The 13,641-nt window shown below is 32.4% G+C and overlaps 1 protein-coding gene across 11 annotated transcripts in view; it reads right to left on the reverse strand.

Annotated features, from left to right (window-relative positions):
- The window catches only part of MAP4 (microtubule associated protein 4), a 205,729-nt gene that overhangs the window by 114,258 nt on the left and 77,830 nt on the right, over window positions 1-13,641 (reverse strand). For all 11 annotated transcript variants that reach the window (XM_031960989.1, XM_031960997.1, XM_031960973.1 and 8 more), the window contains exon 4: window positions 12,317-12,385. In XM_031960989.1, coding sequence (XP_031816849.1) covers window positions 12,317-12,385 — 69 coding nt within the window. The remainder of the gene's footprint in view (window positions 1-12,316; window positions 12,386-13,641) is intronic.

Consider the following 13,641-nt stretch of genomic DNA (forward strand, 5'->3'; position numbering starts at 1 on the left):
TGTGGTTCACATCCCCATAAGGGGTGTCATAAGTGAAAGTGGAAGAGGTCACAGAATTTATTTTCAGTAAATGCTTGATTTGTACACCTATTTTATATACCTATATAACTGGTATTGTGTAAGAATTTCTCAGGTGGAAAGTAATTGAAGAGAAAATATTTAAGAACACCAGGTTTAATCAATGATCTCCTGAAGGAAGTTATTTTCACTCTTCATCCTTTCTTCTATAAAATAAGAGGAAACTGGACAAATACCTTTAGATTTTTATAACATCCCTTATAGCTCTAAATCCTATTATCTTAAAAAAAAAATTAGTTAATATCTTTAATAAAGCAAAAGCTACCAAAACTTTTCAAATATTTCGATTTTAGATAGATGTAAGTTACTACATGTATGTAAACTTCTGATATCAACAGGCAATTCCCAGATTAAGTGGAATAGGAATCTTTCTGAGCTTTTACCAAGCCACTGAAGTATGAGACAGGAAAACTGCTACTAAAAAACATCACGGTTGTGATGTTTACTCACAAAACTCTTGACAACTTACCTCCAAATAAGGAAGATACAATATTTGCGGTGTTACTGCGAGATGTTTATTAGTGCAATTTATTTACTACAATAATCATGTTAAAATGTCACAGAATACACATGATTAGGCCTGGAGTCACAAATATACAAAGAGAATATGTAGGGAATCATAAAATATTTTTAAAAGTTCCACATATCTAATAGGGCCTCAAAAGAATGGTAGAGAGATATAGTAATAACATTTAGATAAAACAACAGTTTGGCAGTTAACTAGGAAATTATAGATTATTTCATATAGGCATAATGAACATGATACATAATCTCATTACAGAGTATATTTTTCTCCAGGAGACTTACATGAAACTTTAAATTCAACATTAAAATTCTTGCTCTAAGGAGAAACATCACATTATCTAGCCTAATGAAGCAGATTTAGAGTATTCAACATGAGACAACCTGGTTTAACAAAATGAACAATATAAAAATCTTTTAAATTAATAAATTATTTAATTACAAAAATTAAATAAAAAAACTAAAGAAAAATATTTTTGGAATGGAAATGAAAGGAAACTAAATTGATGTTGGAAATATGATTTTGGCAGAGGTTATATCTTTAATATATTTTCCATTGCAATAATTAGCACCTTCACCCACCAGCAAAGTACTTGGCTATATTCCCTAAAGATAACAATCACATTTTAACATAAATCTTTTAGTTGGATGTAGCACTGATCCCTCTTATAGGGAATGGATGGATGTAAACTTTGCTTTCCAAAAAGAACATTTCCCCAACTAACAAAAAACAACTTTTTAAATGTAAAAACTGGCATTTGTCATGTACAAACCAAAGATATTGTGTGTGTTTGTGAGTGTGAGTGAGTGAGTGAGAGAGAGAGAGAGAAACTAACTTTATGAACTTCCCTCTTATACTAAGTTTTTATAGTTCAAAAACTTCAAATGAGGCTGTCATGGTTCCTATCTTCAATATTAAGCCTCCCTTCTAGAAATAACAGCCATAAAAATTTTGGCAGAGAAAACCAGACAACCTTATACACTTAGGAACTAGTTCCTAAATTTCAAAATCCACTGTAGGGATGTTTTTTTTGTTGTTGTTTTTGATTTTTTAAAGCAGGGCAGCCAAGTGCCTTCCAGATGTAGGTCTTATTTCACTATTAAATGATACAGAACTGGACACCCAATGAATCTGTGCACCCAAAAGCACAGACCAAAGCTTCTGCTAACTCCTAGTTATGGTCTTTCAGCTGCTTATTATACAATTTCTTCCAGCAGAATGTCACTTATTTTCCCAAGTTCTTCAACAACAGCACACTATCTACCATTTCCTGATATAGTGCATGATAATTTTTAAAATATACTTTCCAAAAACTAAGTTGAGTTTAAACAAAAACTTCAAGTTATTACCTTTATTTTTAGAATTGCGGAATGCCCTTTGTGAACAGATTAAATCAATTCAAATATTCAGTGAGAAAAAAGTCCTAAATTCTGAAGTCCTATCAAAAGTTAAATGTGGCAAACTGTGGTTTATGAAAATGCTTCTATACTATTTGAATTAGCCTTCAGAACAACTGTTATCCACCATTGGCAAGATACTAAGAATATTATGCTACAAAGTTATACTACAAGGTTGTATAATAGAATAAAACTATTACACTAAAAGGTTTATTAAGAATATTATAGAGCTGAAAAGATCAATCTACATATTTAAAGCTCTTTGCAAACCTCAAAGCATTATGAAAATGCTTCCATCATTATCATTTTACTTTTTTACTATTACATATTGAATTTTGTCCTATAAATTGTTGCCACATCCCCACATCAGAGATCTTATATGAACTTCAATAATATCCACTTTCCCATAAACTATCACTGATGCCAGCTCAGAAGAATTTCAATCATTGTCATTCTGTCCAGAAAACATACCCCTCATCATTATTTGAAAATCCTTAAGCACTCACTTTAAACTTATACAAGATTGTTGGTTCACAATATAAAATTTCAAAAAGGCTTCATTTCAAACTAATATGAATCTCAAAACTTTCATTAGCAGGTAAAATCGGTTTCTTCAAATTGAAAATAGCCTGTTATGAAACATCAACCTGAACCAAAAAGAAGCAAAAGAACAGAAGGATGTTTCACACAATGGATGCAAAACTGGACCAGCTAAACAGAGCCCATGCACTACATACAAAAATACCCAAAGGACTTGCTAAAGCCAATGAAGGTTCTAGGTTTCCGAGAAATTTGAGGAAAATGAGGATTAAGCATAAACAGATGACATTTAGGTGTCACTTACAAATTACAACATCAAAATATATTCATGTTAACCTTAAAGGAGAATAGATTTTATATGAAAACCATTATGCAAAAAAAATAAAAAATGAAGACACGTGATCATATGGGCTTGGTATGATGAACCCACAAGAAGATACTTTAAAATACCTTAAAATTTTCAATAGACCTTGCCAAATTTCTTAACATTTTGTCCTTTATCAAATTTTCTTCATCATCTTGACATTCCCATTGATTTGGAAATTTGTTTTAATATTAGCACTTAATGAAAATATAACTAGCTTTTCCTCTCTTTAATTTTAACTTTTAGTGTAACAGATGAAGACAACTTTTTCTTAGAACTGGGATACAGTGACTTGCTTTCAAAATTGGGGTTTGGATTTTTGCTGTTTTTAAACCCAAAATATGTGGACTCTTTCCAAGCCAACTCATGAACTTTCATAAACTGCTTTAGTGTGAGGAATAATTTTTACATTTTCAAAAATGGAAAAATTATTCAAAAGCTAAACTATTAGAGTGATTTTTATTTAAACTTCAGCACAAGAAAAGTACTGATGACAATTAAACTAATCTGAGACCAAGTACACAGACAGGACGGGAAGAGAAGAAAGATGGCTGCAGTTATGGTGGACCCAAACCCTTGTGGAAGCACAATTTCTCTTTTGGTGCCACATTTCTCTCATCCAGTCAAAAAGGTTGATGAAATGAAAATGCCAACCAAAAAATAAAAATGGAAAATGGAAAATGTCAAACTAAATTCTTAAAAATTTATGATGAGTAAAGATAAATTTAAAGACATGAGGTAACCTTTTTTTAAAAATAGTGCAATTAAAAAATCTATTATGCACTTTTGTGCTTACAAAAGAAAGTAGGTTCCAACAAGCCCTGCAGTGCACAAAGGAGAAGTAGTGGAATGCTCAGGCATCAGCAGAAATGGGCCCTGGAGAACTACCCTCCGCTTCTTCTACATCGACAGGGTCCAGGAAGGGAAAGCAAAGCTCGGCAAAATGTTGGAAGTTTTAGAACTTTAACGATGGTTAGAAAAGACCACTGATCTGTTGATAGTAGCAGCCCCAGTGTAGGGGGAACACGCTAGGCTTCTAGGAGGAGAGAGAAATAGGAAAGGGAAGAAAAATGGAAAAGAGAAAGGTAAAAAAGCACAAGTCATTAGTAAACAGTAATTCAGCATAGCAAAATGCTTATCAAATTCTGTGCCAATTTTATAGCTGGTCTTCCCTCAGATCAGGTAACAGTTGTAGAGCGAAGTGAGAATGTGAAGTTTTTAAATTGGTTGCTGCTGTTTTCATGCAAGAATTAGTGATGGCCAAACCAAAGAGTTAACTCACAACACACTCCTTAAGCTTCATATTCACTAAAACATACACATTAGCAAGAGAAGCATGCCTTTAAACAAGATAACAGTGGAGAAGTTAATCCCCAAGTATGAAAGAAAATCAAGGTACTTTCAAGAAAGCTACACATGGTCAGTGTTTTGAACGTTCTGCACTTTTACTGGCAAGGCATGAAAATTTCATTTCATCCATCGTTGAGATGATATCCCAAAGCCAGAAAAGTGTTATTTCAAAATCCCCTAGAAGCTTGTTCTGATATTGGTAGTAAGCAGCTCTAACCCTGCAACAGTTTGGAAAAGAAACATGGATTGTGAAACATACAAATCCACACACCATGATTCCTCTAGTACTTTTATCTTCATGCTCTAAAGGACTGGCCATTAAGTAGAATCCCTCTTTCAAAATTCTCAGCCTTTTCTCCCTTTGGGTTAGATTCCACACACATATTCTGTAGCAGAAGAATACTATTATATGAATTTTAAATTCATCTTATAATCTTATAATTTATCTTATAAATTTAACAAATTTAACAAAAACCAACCCAAAAAGAATGGCTAGATGGCAGAGTGGATAGAACAACAGCCCAGAAGTCAGGAGGATCCGAGTTAAAAATCCTCCTCAGACACTTAACACTCACTAGCTGTGTGACCCTGGGCAAGTCACTTAACCCTAATTGCCTTGCCAAAATAAGCAAACCAAAAAAAATGCTAATAATAATTAATAAAAACCAACCTAACCAATTAAAACTCTTACATACACAAACTATCATAACAACTAATTTTCTGAATTTCTCTGACAATTATCCAGGTAAAATTTGCTTACACTTTGACTAACCAGTTTGCCCAGGAACATGTGTCAAATAATGAATTATCAGGGCAGATAAATGGCACAGTAGAGAGAGTACTGGCCCTGAATTCAAATCTGACCTCAGACACTTAAGACTTCCTAGCTGTGAGATGCTTGGCAAGTCACTTAACCCCAATTGCCTCAACAACAAAAAAAGAAAATAAAAAAAATAATTAATTCTTTCTTTTGCAAAGGTAACTATTGAAAACTATCTTTGAATGTATTTAGAAAAATAACTACTATAAAAACAAAGAAAACCAAAACAAGTGCTTAACCCTCTAAAAATAAAAAATGAGTGATGAATTTTTCCCTATTTTCTTTTCCATACCATCTACTTGGATATTCAGTATTTTTAATCTATTTTAATGACCTGTTTCTCCATTTTTGTCCAACATTAAAAGTTTTTATGACAGTTTTTTATATGATCATTTAAAATTTGGAGGCACAAACCCTTCAAGGTTTTTTCCTTTTATTCAGCTTGCATGTATTGGATGATTTTGCCAATGTGTTTTTCTATATAAATATTATTATTATTGCATTATGTTCCATTACTGGAATTTAAATTCATTGGGATTGTATTACATTTTAAATTAATTTGAGTAACAGTGTCATAACAGTCTATGATTTGTTGAGTAGTGAGGGAACTCTACAAAGGTTCCAAATCTTTTCAGTCTTCAACAAGCCTAGACCTTTAAATTTACAAGGAACATAGGAACATGATTGGGGAGAGTGTGGTTGGAAAGAGATTTACAACAATATTCCTCATCATGTTCATTCTGCTACTTTTTCATTTAAGGAAGCAGAGCCACGGGGATCACTTTTCCCAGCAGAAAAGTGAAGGGTTTAAAGAACATATATAATCCTTAGCCTGAACATCTAATATCTCCTAGCATACTCCAGACAAAAGGGTTATCCCCACTGCCGACCAAAGCTTATTACACATATAGTGCACCTTCCAAAGAGAGGGCAGAATAGCAGGTGACTGACAGCACTTCAGCTGAAATGTATATAATAGCTAACTCTGAAAAAGATTGCTGCCCCTATGTCCTTCACAGAATGGCTCCCTAATCAAAGCATTTATCACTAAATGGTTTAAGCAACTCACAGATTTAAGCATTTTGCTTAAAGGTTTGTTAACTAAAACAGAAGACAAAGGGCAACAGATCATTAGATGGGAGGAGTGCAACACCACCATCAGAAAATGGTTTTATTTTAGAATTAGAGGTATAAATTGTCTCATAAATAGTGTACAAGAGCAATGTATCCTCCAAGAACTCCCATATGTGAATGTCCTATAGGTGATTCATGAATATTCATAAATATTCAGACTTCCCAATTGGGGGAGAAAAAAGGGAAAAAAAAAAAAAGAGGCTAAGAACTTCTGGTCTAGTCTACAAGTAATGTTGCCCATTTTAATGTCTTTTATATTTTATATTTATGTTTATTTTCTTCAGCTTATCCTACCTTATAATTCCTCTGTGTGAGCATTTGTATCTACGTATGTGAATTTCCATATATATATATATATTCCATAGCTAATATTTTATTTAGCATTTTACCATCAAAATTCATTAAGGAAATTTGCCTCTAATTTTCTTTTTAGTATTTTAGTTGTTAAGTTTAAAATATGATATTGATTTTTTTAAAACAAAAGATAAAACTTCATAATTTATTTATCAATACATAATCTTATATTTGGAATTATAATCTAATATCATCTACAAACTATAGTTCTCCAAGTATGAATTATTGATTCTAAAAGGTTTGTAATAGTTTACTTTAGAACACAGATTTTATCTTCCTAATAATGAAGGCATTCACTACTAATATTATGTAGTTCTTCCTTTGAAACTGGCAGAATTATTAATTTCCTATTGTCTCAAGCTGAGTCATTTATGTTTTGTACAAACTCATATTCATTTAAGTATTCCACTTTCTTTTTAATCTAACAGCTATAAACAATTTATTCTGTTGGTGTTTTTAACTTATTTTATGTTTGTTAAGATCTCCTTTCCTCTAGTTTGCTGGAATCTCATCTCTTTCTTTTTAAAAATTAAAATTACTATAGTTTACTAACTAATCAGTTTTATCAGTTTTTATCGAATCATGGAATCAGAGAATAGTAGATTTAGCGTTTAAAGGGATCCCACGATTTCCAGCTGAAATAATGAGGTCTATGAAAGTTAAATGACTTATCAGTCATTTCAGTTAATACTGTTCCATTATATTATATTATTCAGGATAAGAAATATTTCACCTTTGTACTATTTCTATTCCTAAGGCTTAACAAGGTGTGTGATACATATATACATATATATAGTAGGTATATAATGATAATATATATATAATATATAATGATAATTATAGTAGTAATATATATAATATATATTAATATAACATATTAATATATATTATATAAAATATATAACATAATATAACAATATATAATACAATGTGATATAATATAATATATAAATATTATATATATATATATATAGTAGGTATATATTATATTATTTTTCAATTGCTAGTTTAAAAGAAAATAGAAACAATGAGACAATATAACAAAACTTTTGAAATGTAGCCAAGGCACTCATGAAGGAAAATTTTATCTCTAAATACTTCCATCAACAAAAGAGAAAAAGAATAAATAAATTAGGCATGAAACTAAAATACAATTTAGAAAAATAAGAAACTAAAGGTCAAAACAAAAATTCTGAACATCAAGAAACTGTCTTTATGACCCCCCCAAAAAACATTAAGTAATAAATCATTAGCTACTTTTATTTTTTAGGGAAAATCAAATGGCTACTTTAAAAAATGAACAATTCAAAAGAAATGATGAAATGAAGTTAATTTTTAAAAACTAATTTGGTCAAACAATTGCCAATAAAATTGACAACTTAAATAAAAAGGATGAAAATTTACATAAATTATAAAGTAATCAAATTAAAAGAATAGCACCTTTAAATAAGCCAGTTTTGATTTTAAAACTTATTTAAATACTTTAACCTCTTTCTTCATGTATATTGTAATACAAAATTCCATTTTATTACTTCTGTTAGTCACAGACTGAAAAGTATTAAAATTGGTTTTAAGAGACTGTTCTTTAGTTTGTAAATTTCTTCTCTATTGGTTATTAGAATCTATATAAAAGGAATGTGTTTGATGACCAGTTTTTTGATTACCTAGGTTTTTTTTTAAAAATAACTCTTTTCAAACAATATGGCCACATTTGAAGGGCATGTAATTTGACAACTCTATTCTGATATTAAATTTATATCCTATTTCTAGACGTCTGACAATATACTCAGTGGTATATTTTTTGCATAACTGTTTTTCATGGCATACATAGTATTTTCCCTTTACATTTATAATTCTGGAATTGACAATTAAGTACTTCCAAGAATGATAGGCTCTCAATTTGGAAATATGGTCAAAGGCATATGCTTTAATGCAACAGTGTCTCTACAGAGCCTATATCCCAAAGAGATCATAAAAAAAGGACCCACAAAAATGTTTGTAGCAGTCCTTTTTGTAGTGGGAAGAAACTGGAAACTGAGTGGATGATTAGGCTGATTTTGTAAACGCTTGGAGTAGATCTGAGAGAATATTGCACACAACAACAAGATTGTGATGATATTTTCACCTTTTTTGTTGTTTGCTTGCTTTTTTTTTTTCTTTCTCATTTTCCTTCAAGCAAGGATTCAAAATCATCTGAATTCAGCTCTCTCTTGGTGTTCTCTTAGTTCACATTATCACAGCCCCTTTCTGCTCTGTCTGGTTCTGCGTTCTTTACTCTTTTTTCAATTCATAGTCTCCGTGTGCTTCTATAATTTCCTCACATCCATTGTTTGTATAAACAGTGTTTGCTCAGGGAACCCACTTTGTTTCAAGTCTTCACTATCACAAAAACCTCTGCTATGAATATTTCATGTGCGTATATATATATATATATATCCTTTCTGTCTTTGGGGTTCTTGGGATACAAGCTCATTGGTGATATTCCTAGGTAAAATGGAGGAATAATTAATGATTATTCTGAAGTAATTTCAAACCGTTTTTCCAGCATGGTTGAGAGTATTCATACAATAAATCTATGAGTATCTATGTCTAACCACCGCTCTTCCAACATCAGTTATTTTTTTTTTTACACCATCTTTGCTAATTTGTCCAGTATGAGATGAAAGCAAAGAATTTTTGTAATTTGAGTATCTCTTACTATAAGTGTTTGGGTACATTTTTTCATATGGCTGTTCTACTGCAATGTTTCTTATCAAAACCTTTTACCTTCTCTGATTTTGCCTTTTAGTCATATTTTTTTCAGCTTCCAATACAGAAAATTTGGCAAGCTTTTATCAGATGCTTGATCAAAAGATTTTTCTGCCTCCTCCACAGTCCTCAACTTATTTTAATAACATTGATTTTGTTCCTACAAAAATTTTGTTAATTTAATTTTTTTAACTGTCTTGATTAACCATCTCCTTCCTTTGTTTTGATTATCAATTCTCCCCTTCACCACAAATATGAATGATACCTTCTATTCTCTTCTAATCTTTCTAGGATATGATGTTATTAAGATCATATACTATTGTGATATGGGAGCCACCTGCCAGTGGCTGCTGGAGGTCTAACTCAGGCCTACAGAATGGATCTCTTCATGTGAGATGATAATGATGATGATACAAGGATTCTCAGAGATTGCTGTTCTCTGACCTCTCCACTGAGAGGTGGTTTCATTGTCTGACCTCTCTCCTCTTCCCTCTTGTCTCCAATTTATTTCATTCCCAATCCACAAGGAACATCTGTGTTAGTAAAGGCTGCTTTGCAACTGCTTCAAGTGTTATAATTCACAGCTGTGGAGGCTCTGGGAGAATTGACCTGACCCTTCACTTAGGCATGGTCCTTAACAATATAAATTTGAAATACTATGGCATATGGTGACAATGCTCTTAAGCTTTTAAAATTTACATAATATAAACAAATAATTTCTTTAGTCAAAGTTGCTGCTGTTATTTACATAATTAATTATGCTTATGGTTTTCTTAATATTGAACTATTCTAACATTCCTGCTATAAATCCAACTTGGTGACTATATAGTTTTGGATCTGTACTGTGCTGTGCTGCCTAATCTCGGAACTAATACTTTATTTAAAATTTTGACATAAATAGTAATTAATGAAATTAGTCTATAATTTTCTTCTTCTGATTAATCCTTCCATGATCAGGATATCAGTAATTTGATGCTTTATAAATGATTCTGAATTGTTTGTTACAATTTTTCTAACATGGATAGAAAAGTGAAAAATTAATTACCATATGACCCTTCTCTCCCTCCACAAATCCACAACACCAGCTAGAACTGTTCCAATTAAGGATGTTGTGCTACAGCCTAGGAGCAGTTGGGGTTAAACTTATCTTTCTCCTCTCTCCCCCTTACCCCAACCCAGCACTTTGGGCAAGAAGAACAAAAAGTCGGGGGTCTAAATCAGGAGATCTCCAAAAGTTTCCAAACTACTTTTATATTTCTCTGCCCCAAAGGGTCCACAGCTAAATCACAGATGAATATATGGGGAGAGATATGGCTAACAGAAAACAACTCACTCAAAACTTTTAAACAATTTTTTTGTTTGTCATAGAATGAAAAGCATGGGTTGTGGCAAAGAGTTAACTCATACTTTCCCCAAGATTCACCAAAATCCTAGTCCATATTGGCATTACAGCTACATAAAAGTATTAGCTTTATCTTTCCCAGAGAAATCAATGATTGTATAAATCAATAGATCAGATGAACTCATTAGTGATACCTATCCTCTGGGATGTCTACTTCTAAAAATCTACATACAAAAAGACCATTCTTTAAAAATTCATATTCATGGCAATAAGCAGTATCCTCCTATGTTTTCTTTTCTTTTATACAAATGGCAGACAGTCATGAAATCTGGAAGGTATTTTAACTACATATATTGATAATAGTTAACAAGTGCTTTTATCAGAAAAGTTGCATAAGAAATGGCTGTTGAATTAATGAAAGAAAGAATGAAATATCAATTTGTATTATGTCACTGTGAGATATGTAACTAGACTGAATCTCCCAAGGTCAAACAATCCAGAGAGAATCCAGTAATAACTGGCTCTTGCTATCTGAGGGCTTTTGGCAGAGTAACTCTTCCTTTGGGTTGAATCTTTCCATGTTCAGAAAATCAGCAGAGGAAAATTTCTGATACTTAGCCTAGATATGTAGAACACTCCTACCCAAGACAAAATAGAGGCAAAGATCTTAGGTTCCAAATGAAAGCAGGAACTTGGAGACAATTTGTTAAATAATTCTCTGTCTGGCTTGCCACTAAGTCAGCCTACACATCTGCTGACTATATTTGCAGAGGCAAAAGAGACAGATAATACTTATTACTTCTCTAGTTTTATCTTACTCTTCCACTGAGTAGCTTATTCAGATACTGAAAATATAGTGACACTTCTCTCCCTACTGTAATTTAAGTGCAATTATTCATAAAAACATAGTGTCATTTTCAGATGGCTGTTGACAATATTCTAGTCACTCATTTGGGATACCTAGTAAGAGATTTACGTAGTATCCTTCTACAGATACTTGCTACTATATCAGCGCTCACCAGATAAATTCCAATTTTTCCACATTAAGAGAATACTATTTCAAGGATGTGGAGAAGGAACTGTGGAACCCACAAGAATTTCCATGATAATTTAAAAATACCAAAGAGATAAATACCAGGAATAGGGGGTAGGGAATGCAGTTGAGATTGGGGGTGACTTCACAATGCCAACAGCAAAAGCTAATCATATAGAAGTAGACAAAAAGATTTCTAAACTATAGGCTTCTCTCATTCTAATATTCAGCTATGGGAAAGGACTAGAAGTTTTGTGTATCCAAAAGAAAGAGTGATTTTAATTTCAATAAATTTGAGAAAGCCCTAATTATTAAACAGAGCAAAAAAGTAGAGGTTTTCATTATGACATCTTCCTTTTCAGAGAAATCCCTTAATTATCATCAAGGGGGCTTCCAAAATTCTAAAGTGAAAGGTATGCCTGCAGGAAGATTAAGACAGACTTTTTTTTTTCTTTTTAAGGTTTTATATGGCATAACACAAAAATATAGAAAGGCTCTGACCACTCACTTTTGTTGAGTGTCCTTTTGTACTCAGGAGCTGATAATGATAAATGTTTCCATAACACCCAGAGGTAATAGTCTGGCTCATGCCAGTTCTATTCATGTGATTGAAGTATTTAAAAAAACACTTACCTGTGGTATCATTCTCTTCTAGTTCATGATCACCGTTGGCTAACACTGGTGGTTTAGTGGGTGTAATGCCTGCAACAAACACATAGAAATGTTTAAAAATAAGAGTGATTTTTTAAAAGTTTTTTCCTTTATTTTTACTCATGAATTTTATTTTAACATGATTGGCACTTCCCAATATTATCTCTCCGTTTTGCCCTACCAGAAAGCAAATACAAATTAAAAATTAAAAGGAACAGTTTATCAAAACTAAAACTCACCAAAAGTTAGATGCTCCATACTTCTATAAAGAAAATGTTTACTATAATTTCACAGCCTCTCATTGTGTTGTTAAGACCAATTTTAACTGGAGGAATCCATATTTGTTCTTGCCAACAAGCAACTTTTCAAAGTTCACTTTTCGAAAATGTATTGCCCATACCCTCAAATTTTGCTCAACAGGATAAGCAAATAACTAAAGATTTAGAAGTTCTCAGTGAAATATGATTTTTATTCCTCTAAAAAAGCTTTTCATTCTGCAATTTCCCAAGCATGAACCTGGCCATGCTATCAGCAATATTCTCAAGTCAGTCTGTAAACTAGCTCCAACTTACCTGCCAGAGATGGATCAAAGAAAGGCCAAAAAAAGGTCCTCATTTTCATGAAGCTCACAATCTAATAATGAGAAACAACTATCTGCAAATAGGATATAGAAAGAATAAACTGGGGAATACTCACATAAGGGAAAACTACAAAGATTAAGGAAAGATGGGAAAGGCTTCTTGCAGAAGGTAGGACTTTAAGGAAACCAGGAGGCAGAGATGAGGAAGAACATCATATTTCAAGTATATACAAGTGAAAATAGTCAAATTTGGAAATTAGAGTATAGGATGTATATAACAGCAAAGAGATCAGTGTCACTGGATTGCAAAGTACTAGAAGGAGTCAGGGTATGAAGAAGAATGAAAACAGAACACCCTAATTTTTCCCTTGCAAAGGAGGTGACAGGAAGACACCAATTTAGTGTTTGGGTAAGGGAAGAGTCAAACATAATGTGGAAAAATCAACTACACAACTGAATGGAATATGGCCTGGAGTAGAGAAAGATCTGAGGCAAGGCAGGGCAACAAATAGGCTATTACAATGATCCAGCCATTTAGTGATGGGGGTTAGCACAAGGTGTCATCAATGAAAAACAATAGGAAGCATATGAGAAAATCGATAGAATTTTATCAACGACTAGATGTGGGAGTGAGGAATAGCATGTGACTTTGGGGTTGCAAATGTGAGTGACTAGGATGATGGTGACCTCTTAACAGTAAAGGGAAGCTAGGAAGAGAGGAAGGACA

This window comes from Sarcophilus harrisii, chromosome 1 (assembly GCF_902635505.1).
Source record: "Sarcophilus harrisii chromosome 1, mSarHar1.11, whole genome shotgun sequence".
Lineage (NCBI taxonomy): Eukaryota > Metazoa > Chordata > Mammalia > Dasyuromorphia > Dasyuridae > Sarcophilus > Sarcophilus harrisii.